The 23,151-nt window shown below is 40.9% G+C and overlaps 1 protein-coding gene across 3 annotated transcripts in view; it reads right to left on the bottom strand.

Annotated features, from left to right (window-relative positions):
• The window catches only part of gabbr1b (gamma-aminobutyric acid (GABA) B receptor, 1b), a 152,677-nt gene that overhangs the window by 3,489 nt on the left and 126,037 nt on the right, over window positions 1-23,151 (bottom strand). For 2 of the 3 annotated variants that reach the window (XM_026348364.1, XM_026348366.1), the window contains 8 exons: window positions 14,759-14,909; window positions 13,618-13,750; window positions 12,145-12,261; window positions 10,074-10,184; window positions 9,486-9,579; window positions 8,565-8,692; window positions 2,232-2,360; window positions 240-383 (listed from right to left, as the gene is read on the bottom strand). In XM_026348364.1, coding sequence (XP_026204149.1) covers window positions 240-383; window positions 2,232-2,360; window positions 8,565-8,692; window positions 9,486-9,579; window positions 10,074-10,184; window positions 12,145-12,261; window positions 13,618-13,750; window positions 14,759-14,909 — 1,007 coding nt within the window. The remainder of the gene's footprint in view (window positions 1-239; window positions 384-2,231; window positions 2,361-8,564; window positions 8,693-9,485; window positions 9,580-10,073; window positions 10,185-12,144; window positions 12,262-13,617; window positions 13,751-14,758; window positions 14,910-23,151) is intronic. The other variant, XM_026348365.1, reaches the window with a different exon arrangement.

The raw sequence follows: 23,151 nt of genomic DNA, 5'->3' as shown, positions 1-23,151 counted from the left end.
GCTCCTCAAAGAAGAATAAGACTGTTTGCATTAATTTCTTAGCAGACAGAAGTCCTCTGGAAAGACTAGATAAATGGGGATGACGTGTCATCACATGACTAATCTAGTGTATGTTAGAGTGAAGACCAAAGCAAATAAAGTTCGGTATGTCTGCTGAGGAAGAAGAGACTGAAAGCTCCAGAAAGACATTTCTCTTATGACAGATTTTCTCTCAGTGAAGAAGAAAAGGCCTGGCTGACCTCCTGGATGATCTTCTGTAGCTCCTTGTTCTCTCTCTCCAGCTGTCTCGACTTCTCCTCGTCATTGTTATTGGTGGATGAGCCAGTCTTCATGGTCTCCTGGGCATCTGACTGCCACTCACCCCGCGTGATCAGACGCCGCATCTGCAAATCATTAATGAGTTTTCTCGATATAAATGTGAAGACTTTTCATCAGTTCTTATTTGTTGACTTTGTGTTAAAATGACCAGAATAGGTGACGTGACATGATGTAGCAGCAATAATAATGAACACAGCATCAAAAGAGTTGGACTACGTGAGGACAGTGATGGACAAGTGGTTTGAGAGAGGTGTGAGGGAAGCTTTGCATGTGTAGATAAATCCCCACTCACTCAACAGAGGTGGAGGACACAACCTGTCTTCAGTTTATAATGCTGCCCTTTCATCCTGTCCCCACATGGAGACAGGAGGGGTTGTCAGAGGTGTGACTGTTCCACCGTTTCACACCCTCCCCTTCTAGTGCTTCACCTAATGAGACCAGGCCAAGTGTGAAGTGAAACCAAGCTGGAAGATAAGATATTGATAAGATATTTGTGGCCTCTAACCAAGTATCCTCAGACTGAAGAAACTACCTGGATGAGTAGTGAAACTGACCTAATAAGAATAAGGAGGAAGTCACAATATAAGAATCCAGTGGTTTCTATAAACCCCTCACGGCCTGATTTCTACAAGCAGCTGCCCCAGAACCATTACTGAACGATTGTTCATTTTTGTGACAGTAGGGCTATGAATTAATATTTAGATATCATCTGTTTGAAGAGTCCTTATTTATTGCGGATCCATAAAATTTCAGCAAATAATAAAAAATACCCCAAACTGCTACTAAATAGTATTTCTGAAATGGTTGCTGGCTCACTACAAATATGTAGTACTATAAATAAAAGACAAACAGGACCATTCATTCTATAAGCAGACTTTCAACAGCACAAATGTTGACTTCTGCTTTAGAAAACCTAGTTCCCATTCCACTACAGAATAAAAACAGCTGAGTCAGTCAATGTGTGAGCTTCTGCCTTTACTCTAAAACACTGCACGCTGTCTGGCAGAAGATTTATCAGCCTGTCTTGTATTCAGTTTAGCTGTAAGACACGCCATCATTTAGTTCTGTGTATTTACACAACTCCTCAGCCTGTATTTCATCCATTTTGCACTGGATCACAATAAATTAGCACTCCATAGTCCCCATACGTGGAAGCAGGGAAGTCTAAAGTTTAGTATAGTTTAGTGTTTAGTTCTGATGTAACGAGAACAGAATTTGTGGCTGATGGTATACTGTGTGATATCTACCACAGCCACGTCAAGTTTGCTTTTACTTCCACATCAGGAGTTCAGATAATATCATTAAACCATAAATGACTACCTGTGATGTCATGACTTGTTCCTTTTCTGTGTCTAGTTGTGTTAATAGCAGAGTGTGAACTGTTTGTGCTTTTCAATGAACAGAGAATGGATTTGGTTCTTGCTGGCAAACCAAGTTTCAACCAAAACTCAGAAACTTTTAGAACCTAGCTTTCTGGCATCATGGGTGTGTTGTACTAAACCTGCAAAAGAGGCACTATGGAGCACAGTTGAATCCAGAAGGTGGCAGTACTGCATCTAAAACTGCCAATAAATATTAGAAATGTGCCCGCTTAGCTGTGAATAAACTCGACTTTTTGTTTTAAATTAGTTTCAATATAGAGATTTGTCAGATTGTAGTGGAACACTAAGTTTGTTATTCTCTGCATCATGTCCGTTGAGAAGTAATGGTTTCAATAGATCATGTAGACGCGCACCCCCATCCTGACAGAACCAAGCAGACAGGTATTGTATTGATGCTCAATCTCCAGGTCATTATGTGATATATTAAACCAGCCCAGATGACTTAGACTGCTGATGAAAGCCAATTCGTTATGTGTGCTGTTGTAATCTGCAGGGGGAGATGATGAGATGAAGGGAGTGATGCAGTCTTACCTTGGGGACAAACAGGACCACTAGTGTGATGTAGACTGAGAAGACGATGGCCAAGGAGGCAAAGGCGAAGGACGCGTCCTGCTGGGAGGACAGGATCATGGTGACCGGAGCTGTGATCATACACAGCACCTGAGGAAAAGAACAGAGACAAACTACATGTTTATTTCTTTTACTACAGAAAAAGAAACAAGTCAGGTCACCATGGGCCAGAAAGTCAAAGCTCTAGAGACGGGTTAACCCCAACCCTAACCTCTACAAACCAGAACAACATGTAGAGAAAGTTCCTGATCTGACCGAGAACTACAGTCACACGTCAGAACTGGAAATGTGCTGTTATTAACTGAAGAGGGTGGTTACAAATATGAGATGAGCTGAATTACAGCCATTTTTATTAACAGACCCCCAATTTGGTGGCAGTTGTTTGTGTGTTTTATTTCCTTCCTTCTGTCACAGCCAATGAAGCTAAAAGGCTAAAATGACAGCAAACAAACTGAATAGACAGCAAAAATATTAGGTGTGTGGTGATTCATTTTTAAAAAGAAAGGAGGGCTCAGGAACATTAAAGGGAGCAGAAGACAACTGTCCCTGTGGTGAAGAAGAATCCCTTTGAAAGAGTTAGGGCCATATCAAGAAGAACATCCAGGGGGAAGACAAGAATCACAAGATGTAAACCACTGGTACACGTCACAAACACAAAGACCACAGTAGGGTTTATCAGACCCAGAACAGAAATACAGGAAGAAAAGAGTCTGAACAAGTGAACTGCTGATGATCTGAAGCTACCACCTCATTTGTGAAGCATGGTGGAGGTTACGGTGTGGCCACTGTCAAAGTAACTGGTTCTTTTAGATTTAAAGATGATATGACTGTTGGTCAAAGATTTGTCAAAATTCAATAGATGCTGTTAGTTCTATCAATAATGTTCTATCAATGGCCACATCAGTCAAATCACCTGAATCCAAGGAGCGAGACAACGCTCCTCAAAATATGAGGACGTGACGACAGAGCAGTAAAGAAGTGACAGCACCACCAGTGAAGAAACCCTTCAGGCACTCACTGAAGGCAAAGATTTCCGACCGACTATTAAAGATGACAAGGTCGTTCATTGGTATATTTATTGTTCAAATATTTTTGAGTGACCAAATTCAGATGTCTTTAAATTAAAAAAGTGTAATTCCTACAAACTTCATCCATTATATCCAACAAAATGAAAGCTGAGAGTCACTTGACAGCACATCTTGACTGTTTCGATTCAAAACTATTGTGGTGGCGTACAGATGATGAAGATCTAAACACATGGAACATCTGTAGACGACGTGCAGTCATCATATTCTTTTTTCTTCACCTCAGTGATTCGGATGCTGGGTACAAGGTCAAAGCTTTAGACAATATCTGTCATGCAAATCTAATGTTACAAATGAAATGAAATGTTGCCCTCTTGTGTTTCTTTTGATCTATTGATTTTATTTTGTCATTGTGTAGGATGTCTGGTTTATATTTAAGTGAATGAATTTAATTCTAATTAAAAACTGTTGCTACATTTGTCATTTTTTCTGCCTTCATCATTTCTTCCTTACACAACCCCAATATTTTACTCTGGAACATTCAATAACCACGACAAGAGACAAGAGGTTCGGTTTGACTTTTTAAATGTAACTCCAGCAGTATCTTATCCCTCTGAACAATCCATGCACCTCAATGTCAACAGTCTTCAGTACACATCTTTTATTAGCAACGTACTGAATGTAAGCCCAAAACTGAATTAGAATGAGGCAGAGATGACAGGTAGAGGAGAGAAAGAGCAAAGCAGAGAGAGATGGAGGAGATGAATTGGAGTCTGAGATAGAAATTGAGAGGGTGGAGGTGCGAGCGACAGAGACTGAGCACAACATCAAATGGAACACGAAAGAGGTGGAGGTAAAGCTGGAAATCAATACGTATTGATCGACAGTCGGTCATCTTTGCAACGGAGCTGAAGAAATCTTATCCAGACTGGCAAATAGAAGCAGCAGGATGACATCTGCAGGCACCATGTTTCCTCTGCTGTGTCATTACTTACACACAATGAACACACACACACACACACACACACACACACACACACACACACACACACACAAAACCGACCAATTCATTTCACCCACCTCACTGAACAAATAGCATTTCTGTGCACTCCTTGGCGGAGAGATAACCACTGTCATTCATTTGGAGACAGACTGTTTCCACACAGTCTGCTGCCTTAACACAGACGCATTTAAAGGAAGGTTGTGCTTGAGAAGAACGGCCATAGGCCGAACAGCAGAGGGGCTTCCACGGCACATTCAATCAGGTTTGACTCTGACTCAAATGCTGTGAAAAGAAAAGGAATGGTGTCTTCCTATCTTGTTAACTACAGGAACCGATGTCTGCTGGGGTTGACTAGCAGAATTGTTAAGTTACTAAGTACATTTAATCATTTATTTTTATGTTACTCTCTTGAGGAAAGAATTTGATGTGTCTACTTTCTTTGAAGTACCTTTTTAGTCAAGCACGTGTCTGTGTAAGTCAGCGTCCTCTGAAGACAGATAAGAGTTAGACTGAGCAAAATACCTTCTTAGATTGAAATGACTGAAGTAGGTGAAACAAAAAGCTAATTAATCTGATTAGCAGGTAATGAGCTGTGCTGTCGTATAGCACATAAAACTAGCTCAATCATTTGTCCTTGACCTCTCGTTTGACCCGTAGGTGCTTTGTTGTCATGGAAACAATGTTGTGGGTCAGTTCTAACTGACTGGTTGAGAGTAGCAGCGATGTAATGTGGAAACAGTTTTATTTATTCTGATTACTAGGGACTAATTAGGAACCACTTCCTGGTCCAAAATGAAAAAAGGTACAATCTACCTCAGTATAAGCAAATGTTGGACTCATGTTTTTCAGCCATCCCAACCCTCAGCGCAGACTTTCTTTCTTTACCTACATCAATAATTTTCTCTTATAATTGCTACAGCTGCTGTAATAACCTCCACGAACAAGCAACACATGGACCCATTTTCCACAATCATCCGTTACAATAAAAACGTTGCTACTGTTTATTCACATGGGACAGCACAGGGCCGGCTATGGACCTAAGTGGCTTATTGTGCTCCTTTTCACTCATACCCTCATGCAGAAGTGTTAGAAGTACACAAAGTCAACGTACAAGTACATGTCACAAAATACACCACTTACAAGTACAGTAGAAGTACCATTTCAAATTCTTTACTCACGTTGAAGTTCTAGGTGTCCATGTCTCAAAGATGCTGTCTAGTATCTGCTGAACCTGCTTGAGGCTTCATCAGTTCTAACTATCTGTTTGTGAGTAGCAGCAATGCAATATTGAAAAAAACCCTGCTTTATTGGAACTTTGATTTCTAGTCGCTGAATAATGAACCACTTCCTAGTCCAAAATGAGTGGGCGGCCACTTCTTAATGATAAAAACACACTTTTTAATAATAAACACATAGAGGATTCCATGAATAGATCCTAGAGGTAACCAGTGTTAGCAGACAGAAGCACTGGGATTAAACTAACATGTTTCAAACAGAGAGGTGAATCTGACTGCCACTGAAAAGCAAACCACAGCAGGATTAACAGAGGAAAGAGCAATAAACAAATCCTGATTCTTTCTCTGCTGTTTTCAGTGTCCAATGCATAATCTGCTGAGATGAATTAAAATAGGACAACAGGAAAGAAAATCACACAATCAGATGAACTAAAGATGCTGCTGATTAAAAAGTCACTTTGTGTGTGTGTGTGTGACTGGTTGGAAAGAGAGTGGCATTTCAAACCAGCAGCAGATGCCTCCCTTGTCTTCTAAATTATCATGCAGAGTGGAATACTTAGCAATTTGTCAAGTGAAATTTGGTAGCAGTGAAAGGACTTCTTGTTCGTGATGATGCAGTAAAGAGCAGAACAATTCACTACACTTTATGTGACAGCGCGGACAGGTCTGGCTAATTATAACACACATCCACACAGCAGCGATGTCTTTAAAGAACACTTGAGGGGAGAATGTCAGAGTTATTCACACCGAGCACATGAAAATCACATTGTGTCTGGCTGCACATAAGAAAATAACTGTAAGAGCCAACGGATAAATCAAACAGCAGTTACTGAGGTCTGACTTTAGCTCATCATACAAATATACAGTTGGCCTGTACACTGGTGGTAATTAACAAGGAATTCAAAGATATGTTTGTAGTGGTTTAGAAACTGTTTGTCCACTACTCACTACATGTATCACCAGCCACAACATTAACCACCTGGTGGTTGTAGTTTGTGTGTTCATATGGTTATCAGTGTAAGGACCAGCATGAATTTTTAACCTTTGGAGTGAGGACATTATAGACAGTCCTCTCGTTTTGGGGTTAAGACTAGGTTTTAGGGTTAGAATAAGGTTTTGGTTACGTTAGGGTAAAGTTCAGGGTGTGGCAGTAAGATGTGATGGTTAGGGTTAGGGTAAGGCAGTACATATGATAAATGAAAAATGAAAACAGAGTAGATGACCTGCATGTCAGTAGGGGGCTAGGGAATGCACTATGTCAAGGAGTGTCCTCACACTGACTACCAGACAAAAAAAATGTGTGTGAGTGTGTGTGGGTCTGTGAGCGTGTGTGTGTGTGTGAGTGTGTATGTGAGTGTGTGTGAGTGTGTGTGAATGTGAATGTGTGTGTGTGTGTGTGTGTGTGTGTGAGTGTGTGTGTGTGTGAATGTGAATGTGTGGTATGTGAGTGTGTGTGTGTGTAAGCGTGTGTGTGTGTGTGTGTGTGTGTGTGTGTGTGTGTGTGTTTGACTCTGTCATTCTATCAATCTATGTTCCCACACAGCTTACGACACCCTTCTTCACGTCACATTATACATTTCTAGATTCACCCGTGCACATAATCTGCTCATCCTCTTCATGAACCCTTGGATCTATATGTAGATATATCTGAGACCTAATATTATTTAGTGTAAAGTGAACAAAGTAATAATGAATCAGTAATAATTGATTATTTAATTAGTTACTTCATTAGCTCATCAACTTACTGTAGAAAATCCTAAAGGGACCACTGAAGTCTGCTTTAGACAGTGTACAACAAAAGATCATCCATGTGCGAGTATGTGAATGCAACAAAAGTTTAATGTGGAGCATGTATCTGGGAGCATTTCTGACATGTAACGTTATTCCTGCTGATGACTTCATATCACAGCCCTGTCACTTCAGGTCTCTGTATCTCTCTTCTCCGTGTTTCTGGGCCTGCTGCACAATCTCCCGCAGCATGTGGTTGGTCTTGTCATTTGTAGGATACGCATGCCGGGATGGCTCCACCCTAATTTAAGCCCACAAATTGGGTTGAAGGTGAGCCTGGCCACTAAGGACGACAGAGCTTCCTCGGCAGAGCGTGAAACGAGGGACGAGAGGTCAGAGACGTGCCTGCTGAGAGAGGCTGTGCTGATGAAGAATTGGAAGTGAAAGACCAAGTCTGCCAGACTAACACAGAGCCTACAGAGAGGCACGCTACTGACAAACACATTACTCTGGCTGCCAACAGCTACAGCCACAAACACACACACTAATCAGCCTCCTCACATGGTGAATATATATAGACAGGCTGGCCAGGCACAGAGCTCACAGTCTATAGGAACACTTTGTTTTTACATTTATCTCTAAGATGACTCTACAGTGGTACATTCATGTCCTGTTTGCACCACAGGGGTCAATAATTACACTAAGAGTCGAGGTATACTGTGTGTCTAGTGCTGAAATGCTCACAATGAGCTGTTAATGGAACACTCAACCATTACTGCACTAATGCTGATATAGCCTTGTTTAAATGACGTCCTGTTTACAGTTCCAAACTGAATTATGATATTTTAAAGGACAAATCCACTGATTTTACAAATACAGCCTGATAGTGTCAAGTTTTTGTCCAGTGACAAAGCTACAAAAAAAGTTAACTTCTGCTGTTTCTGTGAGTAGTTCACTAAAGGTTAATCTTGCTGTGTCATTGTGCATTGTTGGATTATTAGCAGAACGTTGTGTTATTACCATATGCACTACTCTGTTGCATTGTGGGATACTTTTCACTATATATAAAATAAAAACATTTGGACACCACTACAAAATGGTGAAAACTCTAAATAGTGCACAATATAGTATGTGCTATTGGTATCTCTTTACCAATAACTCAAATTGCTTGTTACGTTAGGCAGAGCACTAATTTGGTTTTAAATGACACCACTGCCTTCTACAACTTATGATACTGTAACACCTCATAACATCCAGTGGAGTGAAGTACCTGACAGTTGTGACATGTTTTAACTGAACTCACAGCTACATTATAGATGGCCATGCCCACGGCTCGGTGATCGTTGATCTTCTCTGTGGAGATGGACTTGGTCTCATAGGCCAGGAAGATGCCGAGCAGCAGCAGTAAGCCTTTGTAACCATACACCACACCTGCAGAAAGGGACAAGACTACAGCTGTGAGGAGTGATGGAAGTGTTGGTACTACAGCTCATTTCACTCAGTGCTTTGAAGGATCAGTCTGGTGATTTTCTAGATTTCTTTCATCGTCCACTAGAGGGTGGATACCTTAACAGAACCTGATACAACCCTAACCCTAACCCAACCAAAAGTACTTGAGGTTTCAGGTCGGATCGCTCTCGGGTTCAGTCACATACAGTACTAGTCAAAAGCCTGCGCTATCATAGTAATGACCATGTCTTTCATTAAAAAGATACATGTCTTCAGCTGTGTTATCATCCTTGTTTTCTAATGATCAGCTACTTTTAAATGTATAAATTACATTACCAAACACAACGTGTTATTGGAACAGAGTAATGTTTGCTGATAATAGACGGAACATATCAATCAGTGGAGTAATGGTGCTCACTGATGTGTTTTAGTAGTAACTGAACAAAGGTGGAGCTCAGTGAAGATGACAAAGCAGGCGTTACAGTGAGCAGATGCAATTCTTTGTAAAAGATTTGTTGAGAAAAAACAGAAAATCACCAACTTTATGCCTTAAGCAATTTTAAGTTTCAAAGTTTATTGTTGACCCTGTAGATTTACCTTAATAAGTGATATCAGAAAAGGTCCACATCAGTCCTAACAGGTCAAATTAGTAAGACAGACTGCTAGTGTAAAGCATGTAATACCACTGGTATGATATCACATGTGTACAGAAACAGCAAGAGAAATAGGCAAGTGACAGAACAGTGTTGCAGGACGTGGTTGGTATTCCACTCACCCAGCCAAGTGTTCATTTTTTCTGAGCTGCAGTGCTCTAGTAAAGGCTGGATCAAAACATCCAGGTCTCCTTTTGGGGCTTCCCTGGTGAATTTCTGCTCACATACACACAAGATGTACATGAAGAACAGCAACATGGCAACAACTTCAACAGCAAACATGCTGGGTCAGATAAACTTGCTGCTTGTAATGAGATTATTATTAGTTATGACCTCAAGGTAACAGTTATTATTCTGAAGCCACTTCCCAGCATCAGAATAAAACTGAAACTCTCTTACTTCAAACTGAATTCCCTTCAAACATCAAATGTCTTTCATTGTCATTTTGTATGTTTTATATTGTTTCCATATAATTCTGTAAGGTCTTAAACCCTTCATTGTAAAGTGTCTTGTGATTTGGTACTATAGAAATAAAACTGTCACTTTCATTAAATGGTTTTAATGTTTATATTTTGAGTTAGGAGATTCCATAACCTTCATCTTTCGACTTACTTTATTTCTTTTTCCTCAATCAGCCCGGTGAATACAGTGTTATGTAAGTACAGTAGCACATGTAGGGTGCAAGGAAGAAAATGAATGTATTATCATACCTCCACTGTGATATGTAAAGGATCCACAATCTGCCAGATCATGAGAGACAGGATGTCAATGCCAAGCAGAACACAGACAGTAGCATAGAGTTTCCATGGTTCCAGGTGCTGCTGGGAAACAGGAGGGGTGGTGGTCAGTACAGCAGCAAGGCGGGGGATCAGGAACAGGCACAAATCCTCTCTTTCTGATTTTGTGAGGGAGGGATTTATGAAGCCATAAATAGACTAACCTAAGCTGTACGAGAAAACAATGATCCATCACTAACTGAGGCCAATCCAATCTGCCCTGAAAGCACTGGGCCATGACAGGAAAAGAGACAAAGAGACCATACAGATGAGAGCACACAGCTCTGTGACTCAGTCAATAAATAAAAAGGTGGTCCTGTATGCATTCAGCTAGAAGGAAAGAAAAGGTTTGTGGGAACAGGTCCAACACTATGGAGCGGCTATTAATTAGGTTTTAGAATTACAGCAGGCTGGTTATTTAATCCGAATGAATATTAAGAAAGACAGACAGGCAGAGGGGGGATCTGGCCTTCTCTACAACCAGAAACCAGTCACTACTACAGTACGGTGACAGTGGCTCTTTTCATCCTATGGCTGATTACTCTCTATCTTGCTCTTTAGACAGAATCCGTTATTTGGCAGGTGATTTGCATCCTGCAACATGAAATATTATCTCGACATCTTATCAAGTTTAAAAAGTTTTTCTGTTCTACTTATTTCTACAGACTCTTATCTAAACTCTAAGCTCGGTAGTTAAAGTTCAGGCGCCTGATTGTTAAGTTGCCAAAACTCACTTCAGTCCTGGTTGGGACTGTTTCAAGCTGTCAGTCTCTGACACCTCCAGGGAAAAGAGTGTAGCACTTCATCTGAGGTAAGTAAGTGTGTCTCAGTTGCAGATAAAAATTGACAAGGGGAGTCAGAGAGATGGCATTAGGCTAAAGGCCAAACCGTAGAACAGGGGGAACAGGTGCTCCACATGGCCCCTTGTAGGGCCCCTAGTTTGCCTCATGTAAATCTATGGGGTATGGGGGGTTATCTTTTAATAAAAACCCAATCAGCTGTAATCAATCAACAACAGAGAGCTGTAATGTAGCCTGTACCTGCCTTTTGGTTGGTGTTTCCCATTCTTTCTTGTTGTACTCATCCCTGCCACACTTGATTTGTAGTTCAGTGGCCGATTTTTCTTATATATATATATTATTATATGTTAGTCACTGAAAACCTTTCCGGTTGTTTTCTCTTACACTGTTCTTTACAGTCAACGCTGTCTGTTGTCCCACAGCCATGCAGCCACAACACATACGTACAGTTTTAGGAGCTGCCCAATTTTAAGACTGTCTGGAACCCGTTGTTAAAGCTGTTAGAAAGCCCTTTATAACAACTGATCTCATGGTGGCTGTAAAACCCACGGTTGACTGCTGGGAGCACAGAACAACACATAATGAGGGGCACCGATCATGCTCATGCTCACGGGACTGTCTGTGGTCTTTTATTTGAAATGTTGAAGCAATGTCTCCTCCACGCTCAGAGGATCTACAGCAGCTGTAGTATTAACTGAGTTAAAGTGAAATCAGACAGTTTTGACGCAGCCCTTGATAAAATAATCCTGCCTGATAGGCTTCCTCCAACTAAGGATATTCATAAATATTCAGTAACGGGCTGTATCCCTGTGCCAGGAAGATTCTTACTCTTGCCTCGCAGCAGGAGCATCTCTTCTAACATGTCCTGTCTGACATGTCCTTTTACATAACGTTGAGGAGAGACGAGAGGCAGAAGGGGGGTATACCACTGGGACCAATTGCAAGAGTTGAGGTAGACGCAGCATGACAAATAGATGCTACACAGTGCTCGAAGGCAAGCAGTAGGCCAGCGGTCCCTCAGTAAAGGGTAGAAAGTATAGATGACTTGACTAGTGAATACATCATCTCTAGCCAAGGAGCTTGCCCTTGAAGGGGATGATGATTAAGTAAAGCCTAAGCCCCTGTGGCTTGTCCCCTCCCTCCACCCTTATAATTGTACAGTCCTACTACATAAATCCACAGCTTCGTATCCTTGTCACATTTACCTTTCTCTTATCCTTCTTCTCGTCCTTTTTGGTGAACACAGTGTGGACCCACCAGATCTTGGTGAACATGCTGCCATATGCGAGGCTGAAACCCAGACCGAGCAGCCACAGGCGGAACTAGAAGAGGGTGAAAGTAAAGAAAGACGTCATATCAAACAGTTGAGATCCTTGGCCATTCCCAGTCATTAAGCCCAGTTTGAGTTGAGAAGCCTTTAAAAAATCCCCTTAAAAGAAAAGCGACCTGTCCTCGAAGCTGTTTGTGAGACTGTCTTCCTCTCTGCACAATGTTCAATGACTCTTTTTGTGCAAGGAGGAATAGGATGAGCACTGTCAGAGCTCAACAAAATGGCCTCCAGCAGGCCACTGGTGTGAACGTCCCTGACCAAACAGTCATAAATAGGCTTCATGTGTTTCTTAAATATTTTTGAGCAGTGTATATCAGGGATATTGTGTCGTTACAGTGGTGACAGAGAGTCAAGCAATTGACAACATTCGGAGAGCTTACGAGCTAAAAATCACACTTGTGCACTGTAAATACTGAGTTACATTAATTAATAAATTGTACAATGTGCACCTTACTAAGGAGGTCTCGAGGTCTTACCCTGAATTCTGGGCATGACAACTTGAACTAGAGTGGTTTATTTATTTATTTTTTTTAGCAGAAGGCTTTAAATGGCTCCACCGCATTCAGCCTGGTTCCAGACATCCGACTCCTCCATTCCACTTGCGTACAAGAAATATCTTTAGGATTGCCTGAGCACATTGATGTTGAGCCAATGATGATTTCCTACAATACAATACTTAAGAGCCATTAAAAAGCTCTCCCTTTACACGGCTTCCATCCGGTAGTTTCACCCTCGGGAGACACACTTTTAGTGCAGATAACAGCTCTGTGTACTATAAAATCAGCAGGGTGTTGTTTTGATCTTCTCAGACACATCATAAAACTGTATCCCTACAAATGCCTTTAGCAGGGAGTTATTCTGATTTGCTTTAAATGAATAGTTCAGTATTTTAGATATAAGGATTATTTTCAAGAGTGAAATGGGGAGAAAAATATTAATTTGCACTTTGAACCAGAATGTGATTAACCTAGCTTAGCATAAGGACTGGAAGCAGGGTCTCTTTAAATAAGCACACCAATATATCTAAAAATCCAAATTTATACTGTACACGATAAAAACAACAAGGTGTTGTTTGAGGGGAGTTGTGCTGGAAATAGGCCACCTTGAGTATTGGTTCTCTGTCTCTGCTGGATGTGCCACAAAGCAACAACTGTTCTTTTGATGTGTTCTGAGCACCAGCTAACTAGAATGGCACTGCATTGCTATTGGTCATATATTATGGGCATCTGTTAGGACGTATGAGCAGTTGGTCAAATTGACAGTAATCAAATGATTTTCAACCACAGTTAACTGGTGTGAGTTTCTGCAGCTGCAACTTAATCATTGTGTTCGGTGCAACTTTTTTTACCTGACAGATGACAGGGAACTGTCTCCTGTGGACATGAAGGCCATCGATGCCCAGAGGGAAGACAGCAGCCAGGGCCATCATGCAGCCGACTGCTGTCATGTTGTTAAGGTAGGGCTGAGAGTTCTGAATGTACCTGCAGCAATGACATAGAATTCATAGGTAACCATAAACATGTACGTATTCCTAAACATATATGGTGATATTAGACTCATACTGTACCACAGTGAAAGGAATAAATAACAGTCCATGTCTAGATAAAAGGTGGAACTCATTTATATATTAGAGAGGACAAAGAATATATTGATACTCTATACAAGACGTGGCCAGTCCTGATTCTCAGGGCTCACTGTCCTGCTTGTTTTCCAACTATCTCTGCCCCACACATTGCTGGTAACCCAGATCAGGTGTGTTTAGCCAAACCGAAGCTGTAAGTGCAGGGATCACTGGAAACAAAAGGCAAAGGCAGTGGGCCTCGAGGACTAGAGTTGGCACACCTACTCTACATAAGCACAGCTTCATTACACTACTTACATACCTCACTGCAGTGGTTCCTCATAGCCTACTGTCCTGCTTGCTTTCCACTATTCCTGACTTCCTCAATCAAATGTGTTCAGTCAACCAGAAGCTGGTTGTCCCCCAACTCCACCGTCACCGAGATGCTACCTTCCAGCTTAAAATGGACAACTGTGACAGTGGACACAGCTGGACCTGAAACTTTTACTGCTTTATCCTTCATCTACTTTCAGAGCTTCACTGCCAACTCTTCATTTGGCATTTCACCTGCTCTCAGTGCGTACTCTGCACACTTCCAAACAAACACAGACTCCTCACTGTCAGCTCCCTGCTTACAGAGTCACACTGTCACCCATCATTAGCTGCCTGTCAGCAGTGTCATCATTAATGATCAAACCAATATGACTATGTACCTATGGATTTACTCTGCGCCAGCCAGGTAAAGCTAGCAGTATTACACATTAAACATGTGTTAAACTTAAACATTCAGTCTACTTTTAGCTCTAGTTTGGTCTTTGCTGTTGAAGAATACTTTATGTAGTTATTTAGCTGTTAAATCCTCCAGTCCACTGTCTGTGTACCAGCTTGTTTCTGTGTGTCTGCTCAAATTTGAGTCGAGCTTTTGCACCTGACATTGCTGTTGTAAATGTTGAAGGTCAGACACACGATTCCCAGCAGGATTCCCAACCCAGCAAAGACAGACACAGACACAAAGAGCTTCTGGGACAGGTAGCGAAACTCTTCGATGACCACCGTCTGGTCAGCAGGTGGTCCTGAGCCTAGAAAACACAAAGGAGATAATGTGAAGGATGAAGAAAGTGTGGGGAACAGAGGGGATGAATTAGAGGGGTCAAGGAAAACTTGAATCAGTAGAGCAGAAAGGCTAAATGCATCTCCAGCGGTTGCTCAGATGACAGGTCTAACTATCAGTCCAGTGTTCAGCCATGCTTCAGCCCCTAGTGTCCCATTAATGTTCGCAGTGTGTGACTGCATTATCAAGGTTCATTTAACGTTTAGATCACAGCCAGTTCTGATGGATACAAAGACACAGATCAGGACTGGGGGAGAAAAAAAAAACCTAAAAACAAATGACGCTTTTCACTTCTTGGTTCATTTCATTCATTGACCTCTACTGTGAATTATTCATGAGCCATTAACTGATTTTACAAAGCAACATTGGTATAATGAAGTGAAAGTCTACTTTGATGTGATGCCCAGTGCCCAATCAAATCAGGCTGAGACATCCATGTTTTGCAGTGTAAAATCAAATTCTGTGACTTCTCGTTGAGGAATGGCAGTTGACGGGAACTGTAGCAGTCAAGACAGGATCTGGAGCAAAAACTAAAACTACACATCTGCTGGTCAGAAAAGCAAATGTTAACGTCCTGCTGGAAGGTTTATCTGACAAAGAGGGGATGTTATAGCATTTCACTATGAAGGAAGAGTCATCAGGAGGACACCTGACCTGTGAACAACACTGGGCAAGGTACTCAGCCAGAGTAACACTTGAGTCTATACTTATGACTCCTTAAACAGTAATAACATTACTTCATTTATTACTACGTATGACATAATGAGTTACTTCTGTTGTTAGATCTAGTTATATGAATATTATATTGATCAGAATGAATAACTTTTATTAATATTTCCACAGGTCGTCCAGATCTAGAGCGGTGCATCTACAAGGAGGCGAGTGGTTGCAGCTTCCCCCCGATTATGGGGTTTGCCCCACTGCTTCCCCCCACTCCCATCCAGCCCCAACTGTTCAGTTCCTAAAGCTGTATTTAGACAATAAAACACACAAGGTAACGTCAGTAACTGTATATAACTTCTTAGATCCCCTTAAAGCTTGTGTAACATCTTCTGTTCTAGTAAAACGTGTGTACACTTGTTTTAGTTTTGCATATGTGTGTGTCATTTCAGCAGTAGCTTTAGTACAGTTAGCCTCTAGGACCAGTTCTCTAACTCCTTCTGTGGCTCTGAGGAACCTTTCCATCCAATGTCTGAGAAAATAAACCTTATAATGTCTATTTCTAACAGACGGCCTGCAGGACAAACTGGGATGTAGAGTTTTTAAGGCATGGGCGTCTAATGATGATGGTTTTTCATTGTTTTTTTACGTGTCTTTTGTTTCAATTAAAAGTAATATGTTGTGTTTGAGTACGCAGCCCTTCATCAAACACTTGGTGCACCAAAGGTGGTCATTTTTTATTATAAATGAGCAATATCAGGCATATTGTAGCTGAAACTAAGGCTCAGTTGTACTTTTCTTTTCCTTAGTTTGGTATCAAATAAGGTCTGCAGCAGCTGGAAGTGACTGACAGCACCTAGCTCTTCTGTTTCCTAGCAACCACCTCATCTACTTGTATAGACGGCTCTACATCGTACAGCTTGATAACACCTCACAGATTCTGTACAAGTCCACAAAGCAATAAGAGCCTAATATCCTTTTCTAGAAAGCACTTTATTTTTGGAACGTCTGACACATTTACATTCTGTGTCCTTTTACTGTTTCATAAATTGGCTGCAACTCTTTTCACATAGATAACGTTTGCCAAAATGTGTCTGAGTGAGAGAAGGAATCAACATGATTAGGTTTTACTGACTCTTTTTGCAATGGATCAAGAGGTAGGTCTAGGTAAATCAATCCATCATCCATCTATGGAGGATGATTTTTGAACTAACTTTTGTGCATTTTGACCAAAAATAGATGAGTTCAGAACCTAGAATTAATTTATTGATCACCTTTATTGTCAGAATCTCTGTCCCAAGGCATATTATAAAACAAAACCATATAATTCACCGGCACCAGTTGCATGACAGCTGCAGTGTGGACAAGCAGTGGTAGATACTGAGGCCTAAACTGTGGTTTAGCAGCAGTCCATATATGTGAAGGCTGGGGTTCAAATCCCATCTGTGGTCTACCTCCAGTAGGGGTCCTTAGGCAAGACCTCCTTATGCTTACCCTGCCTACCCTTGTAAGTCGCTTTTGATAAAAGCGTCTGATAAATGACTACATGTAAATATTACCAGAATGAATCTTAGAGCAGATGAGTAGTGGCCTGTTCAACGGACATTTAAGTTGGACAGAGACATATGTACCACGCACAGATACCACGCACACAATACTGCATTACATTGAATTATTGATTCAAAAAATAGTAACAACATCTTTGTACTAGCTCCAAATGACCTGAGTCTCCTAAGAAAATAATTGCACTGTTGTACTTTGTTACACACCAAATCTATAGTGAATGTCCATGATACACACTAAGATATTTGTAAGAGGAACCTCTGGAAGACCAAAGATAATATCATTTCTTGTTTCTTCTTTGGGTTGATATTAAGTGAACTTCTATCACTAATCCTATTATGCAATGATGAAAAACACCAGGATCATCTTCAATTCTTGACAAATGCGGCAATGTAGTATCACCTGAAAACTTCAGTTTAATGCATGGATGTTTTAGCTGCCAGTAAGAAGCTTCTCATTTCTTAAACAACCATGTCAGAAGACACACCCTGTGGTCGTGGAAAAAATGTTCATCTGTTTCAGAAGGGTCAAATTACTGACACAAATCAAGCAAAAAAAAAAAAAAAACATCTAGGGAGACTGTTGAAACTACTAAAACTGGGTTAAGAACTGTCCAACGCATTAGTAGAAACTGGAAGAATAGTGAGAAACCATCATCTTCACAATGTATAGATGTAGCATTAATGTGAGGTGAGGCTGACTGATTTGGAGACTCGGCTCCGCACCGTGGAAAACAAGCCAGCTAGCCAGGTCCCGGTAGCCGGTGTGGAGCTAGCTAGCGTAGCTCCTGTTAGCATAGCTCCTGTTAGCTGTCCCCCGGCAGTTCCCGAGCAGCCGGGAAGTCAGGCCGGCTGGGTGACGGTTCGTAGGAAGCATAACCCTAGACACTCGCCCAAGGTTCACCACGACCAGGTTCACGTTTCTAACCGGTTTTCCCCACTCAGCGACACACCTGCTGAGAAACCCACTCTGGTTATTGGCAGCTCCATAGTCAGAAACGTGAAGTTAGAGACTCCAGCGGCCATAGTCAAGTGTATTCCTGGGGCCAGAGCGGGCGACGTCGAGTCCTATTTAAAACTCCTGTGTAAGGATAAACGTAAATATAGTAAGATAATAATTCACACAGGAGTTAATAAAAACTAAAATTAATGTTGAATCGGTGTAACTTTGCTAAGACGATGTCGGACTCCGTAGTTTTCTCTGGACCCCTTCCCAATCTGACCAGTGACGACATGTTTAGCCGCATGACGTCATTCAACCGCTGGCTGTCTAAGTGGTGTCCCGCTAACAACGTGGGCTACATAGACAATTGGAAAACGTTTTGGAGAAAACCTGGGCTGATTAGAAGAGACGGCATCCATCCCACTTTAGATGGTGCGTCTCAACTCTCTAGGAATATGACAGAGTTTATTAGACGACCTGAACCCTGACATGTCAGAGTGGAGCCCAGGACGCAGAGACGCAGTCTTACACACCTCTCTGCAGCTTCCTTACAGCCGTCACCCCCCAAAAACTACCATAACCTTATAGAGACAGTGTCTGCTCCCCGAGTACCTAAATTATTTATATCTAAAACTAACACAAGAGGAGTAATTCATAAAAACCTAATAAAAATAAAGACGACTCCTCTCTTAGAACAAAATAACAAGAAAATAATCAAATGTGGAATTTTAAATATCAGATCTCTCTCGTCTAAATCCCTGTTAGTAAATGATTTGATAACTGACCATCAAATAGACTTATTCTGTCTTACTGAAACCTGGCTGCAGCAGGATGAATATGTCTCTCTGAATGAGTCGACCCCCTCAAGTCATGTTAATTATCATGTTCCTAGAAACACAGGTCGGGGTGGAGGAGTAGCAGCAATCTTCCACTCAAGTTTGTTAATCAACCCCAGACCTAAACATAGTTTTAATTCATTTGAGAGCCTCACTCTTAGCCTCTCTGATCCTAACTGGAAAAATCAAAAACCAGTCCTGTTTGTTATTGTGTACCGTCCTCCTGTCCCTTACTCTGAGTTTTTAACTGAATTCTCAGAGTTTCTATCTGATTTAGTTCTTAGTGCAGATAAAGTCATTATAGTGGGTGACTTTAATATCCATGTAGATGTTGATGATAACTGCCTCAACACTGCATTTAATTCACTATTAGATTCCATTGGTTTTACCCAAAATGTAAATAAACCCACTCACTGTTTTAATCACACCCTTGATCTTATTCTGACATACGGTGTGGAAGTTGATCAGTTAATAGTTTTTCCCCCAAAACCCTCTTTTATCTGACCATTTCTTAATTACATTTGAATTTACAGTACCAGACTTTACTAAACCTACAGATAAGATTCACTACAGTAGATGTTTATGTGAAAATGCTGTTGACAAATTTAAGGAACTGATTCCATCTTTTATTTCAGAGCCATGTACCAACACAGAGGAAGGCAGTTATTTCAATGTTACTCCAGCACAAATGGACTATCTTGTTAATAGTACTGGTGCTTCACTTGGAACAATACTTGATACTGTTGCTCCTCTGAAAAAGAAACTAGCGAGTCAGAGGAAGTTAGTTCCATGGTACAATTCACAAATCCGTAGCTTAAAGCAGAAATCACGTAAGCTGGAAAGGAGGTGGCATTCCACCAATTTAGATGAATATTGCCTAGCCTGGAAAGATAGTTTAATAATATATAAAAAAGCCCTGCGTAAAGCTAGAACTTCATATTACTCCTCATTAATAGAGGCAAATAAGAACAACCCTAGGTTTCTTTTCAGCACTGTAGCCAGGCTGACAAAGAGTCATAGCTCGGTTGACCCTAGTATTCCCTCAACTCTCAGCAGCACTGACTTCATGAATTTCTTTACAAATAAAATCATAACTATTAGAGAAAAAATTGATCAGATCATCCCTGCATATAGCATGGATTGTACAACAACTCTAGATCCACGCTCGTACTTAGACTGCTTCCTCCCCGTAGATCATTCTGAATTAATTTCAGTAATTAATTCCTCTAAACCATCAACATGTGTCTTAGATTCCATCCCGACTAGACTCCTCAAAGATGTCTTACCTTTGATCAGCACGTCCATATTAGATCAGATCAATCTGTCTTTACAAATAGGCTACGTACCACAGGCTTTTAAGGTTGCTGTAGTCAAGCCCCTACTCAAAAAGCCTACTCTGGACTCAGGGGTCTTAGCGAATTATAGACCAATATCCAATCTGCCCTTTATCGCTAAAATCCTTGAAAAGATAGTTTCTAAGCAATTGTACGACCACCTGCGTAGCAATAACTTGTATGAAGATTTCCAGTGGCATTAGAGTACATCATAGTACAGAAACAGCACTGGTAAAGGTCACTAATGATCGTCTATTAGCATCAGACAATGGTCTACTCTCTATACTCATCTTGTTAGATCTTAGTGCTGCATTCGACACTATAGATCACAACATTTTATTACACAGACTGGAACATGTCATTGGAATCAAAGGAACAGCACTAGAGTGGTTTAAATCGTATCTATCGGATAGATTTCAGTTTGTACACGTTAATGATGAGTCTTCCATGCACAGCAAAGTCAGCTATGGAGTTCCACAGGGATCTGTGCTTGGACCGATTCTTTTCACGTTATATATGTCCCCTTTAGGCAATATTATTAGGAAACACTCTATAAATTTCCATTGTTATGCAGATGATACCCAGCTATATTTATCTATGAAACCAGGAGAAACTAATCAATTAGTCAAACTTCAGGAATGCTTAAAAGACATAAAGGCCTGGATGACCTCCAATTTCCTTCTCCTAAATCCAGACAAGACAGAGGTTATACTGTTTGGGCCTAAAAATCTCAGAGACACTATGTCTAAACACATTCTCACCATTGATGACTTAGTTCTGGCCTCAAGTAATACTGTAAGAAATCTCAGAGTTATCTTTGATCAGGATATCTCCTTCACTTCATACATAAAAGAAATCTCTAGAACTGCCTTTTTTCACCTAAGAAACATTGCTAAAATTAGGAGCATCCTGTCCCAAAGTGATGCTGAAAAACTAGTCCATGCATTTGTTACTTCCAGACTGGACTATTGTAATTCATTATTAATAGGATGTCCCAATAACTCATTAAAGAGCCTCCAGTTAATCCAAAATGCTGCAGCCAGAGTTCTGACTGGAATTAGCAAAAGAGATCATATTTCTCCAACGTTAGCTTCTCTCCATTGGCTCCCTGTTAAATCCAGAATTGAATTTAAAATTCTTCTCCTAACTTATAAATCCCTTAATAATCAGGCTCCATCTTATCTTAAAGACCTCATAGTTCCTTATCTTCCAAGCAGAACTCTCCGTTCTCAGACTGCAGGTTTACTTGTGGTTCCTAGAGTTTCCAAATGTAGAATGGGAGGCAGAGCCTTTAGCTACCAAGCCCCTCTCCTGTGGAACCAGCTCCCAGTTCAGGTTCGGGAGGCAGACACCGTCTCTACATTTAAGACTAGACTTAAAACTTTCCTATTTTATAAAGCTTATAGTTAGAGATGGATCAGGTGACTCTGAACCATCTCTTAGTTATGCTGATATAGGTTATTCTGCTGGGGGACCTCTACTGATAAACTGAGCTCCTCTCCTCTCTCCTTTCTCCTGTATCAATGCAAATGCCACCATTGCATGTCATTAACTTTGTGTCTTCTCTCTCTTTTAGTTGTGTTTCCTCCTCTCTGTCTCCCTCTCTCTGTACTTTTCTGCAGGTATCCTCGGCCTGGAGCTGTACATCTCCAGAATCCAGTTCATCTGCCCAATGTTCTTGATGCTTGTTGTCTTTATTGCCTGCTGTTCTTTTCTCTCTTCTCTTTCCACTCACCCCAACCGGTCAAGGCAGATGGCCGCCCACTATGAGCCTGGTTCTGCTGGAGGTTTCTTCCTCTAAAGGGAGTTTTTCCTCTCCACTGTTGCCTAAAGCTTGCTCAAATGGGATTGTTGGGTTTTCTCTATAATTTTTTGTATAAATATTTTCTGTAAGGTCTTAAACCTTACACTGTAAAGTGCCTTGAGATAACTTCTGTTGTAAATTGGCGCTATACAAATAAAATTGAATTGAATTGAATTGAATTGAATTAAATTCATCATATTTCTTTACATCTGTTGTTTGGCTATATGCTCATATCCTTGTATCACTGAAGGTAAAACTGTAAAGTAGAAGCTGTTGTTCATTTTACTATTTCACTTAGGAGACATGCTAGAACTCCTCCAACATACATACATAAAGTTGCTCTTTACTTTCAAATGGCCAGATTCTGATGACCTTTTTCTCTGGTTTGCTCATTTTCAATTAAGATTTACAACCTAAATTAACTATGGCTGCTCTTATCACACATATTCTACCTCTACAATTTCAAAGTATTTGTTTAATGTATTATTCTTTCCACCTGCATGAACTGGAATCATGATATAACTGTCATCACTGGGAAATGACATGCACTTAATTTTTCTACCGTATTGGTACTCAAAGCTCTTTACACTGCTTGTTATTCACCATTTGCACACAATGTCACGCACACACTCACACACTGACACCAGAGCTGCCATTAGCGTGATGTTTGACCAGTGTGACCGTACCCTATGCAAACCCAAACATGATTTGTAAATTGCTGAACCCAACTCTAAGCCTTGGGTTTAGAGTGAACCCTTCAGGTTCAGTTCAGCTATGCATCCATTAATCTTGATGATAATCATAAAACAAACCCAGAACTTTCTCAAGAACTGGAGTTTGGCTCAGTTTCTCATCAAATCATTAACAACTGAAGAAGCTGGTGCTTCTTCAGTTGTTGTTTGGGTCAGTGGTTCCTGAACAGAGCAGGTTTCCAAATGAGAACAGGATCAATTAGTTGTTGGTCAGTTGCTCTGTGTGTAACTTCCGTCCAGCACACAGATTGGCTCAGTATTTAAGGTTGATCTAATTAGGTCAAAAGCTTCATTCACACACCTGAATAGAATGTGAAAA

This window comes from Anabas testudineus, chromosome 11, assembly GCF_900324465.2.
Source record: "Anabas testudineus chromosome 11, fAnaTes1.2, whole genome shotgun sequence".
NCBI classification, from domain to species: domain Eukaryota; kingdom Metazoa; phylum Chordata; class Actinopteri; order Anabantiformes; family Anabantidae; genus Anabas; species Anabas testudineus.
Note: the sequence above shows the minus strand (reverse complement) of the source record. Positions and strands in the feature narration are given on the sequence as shown.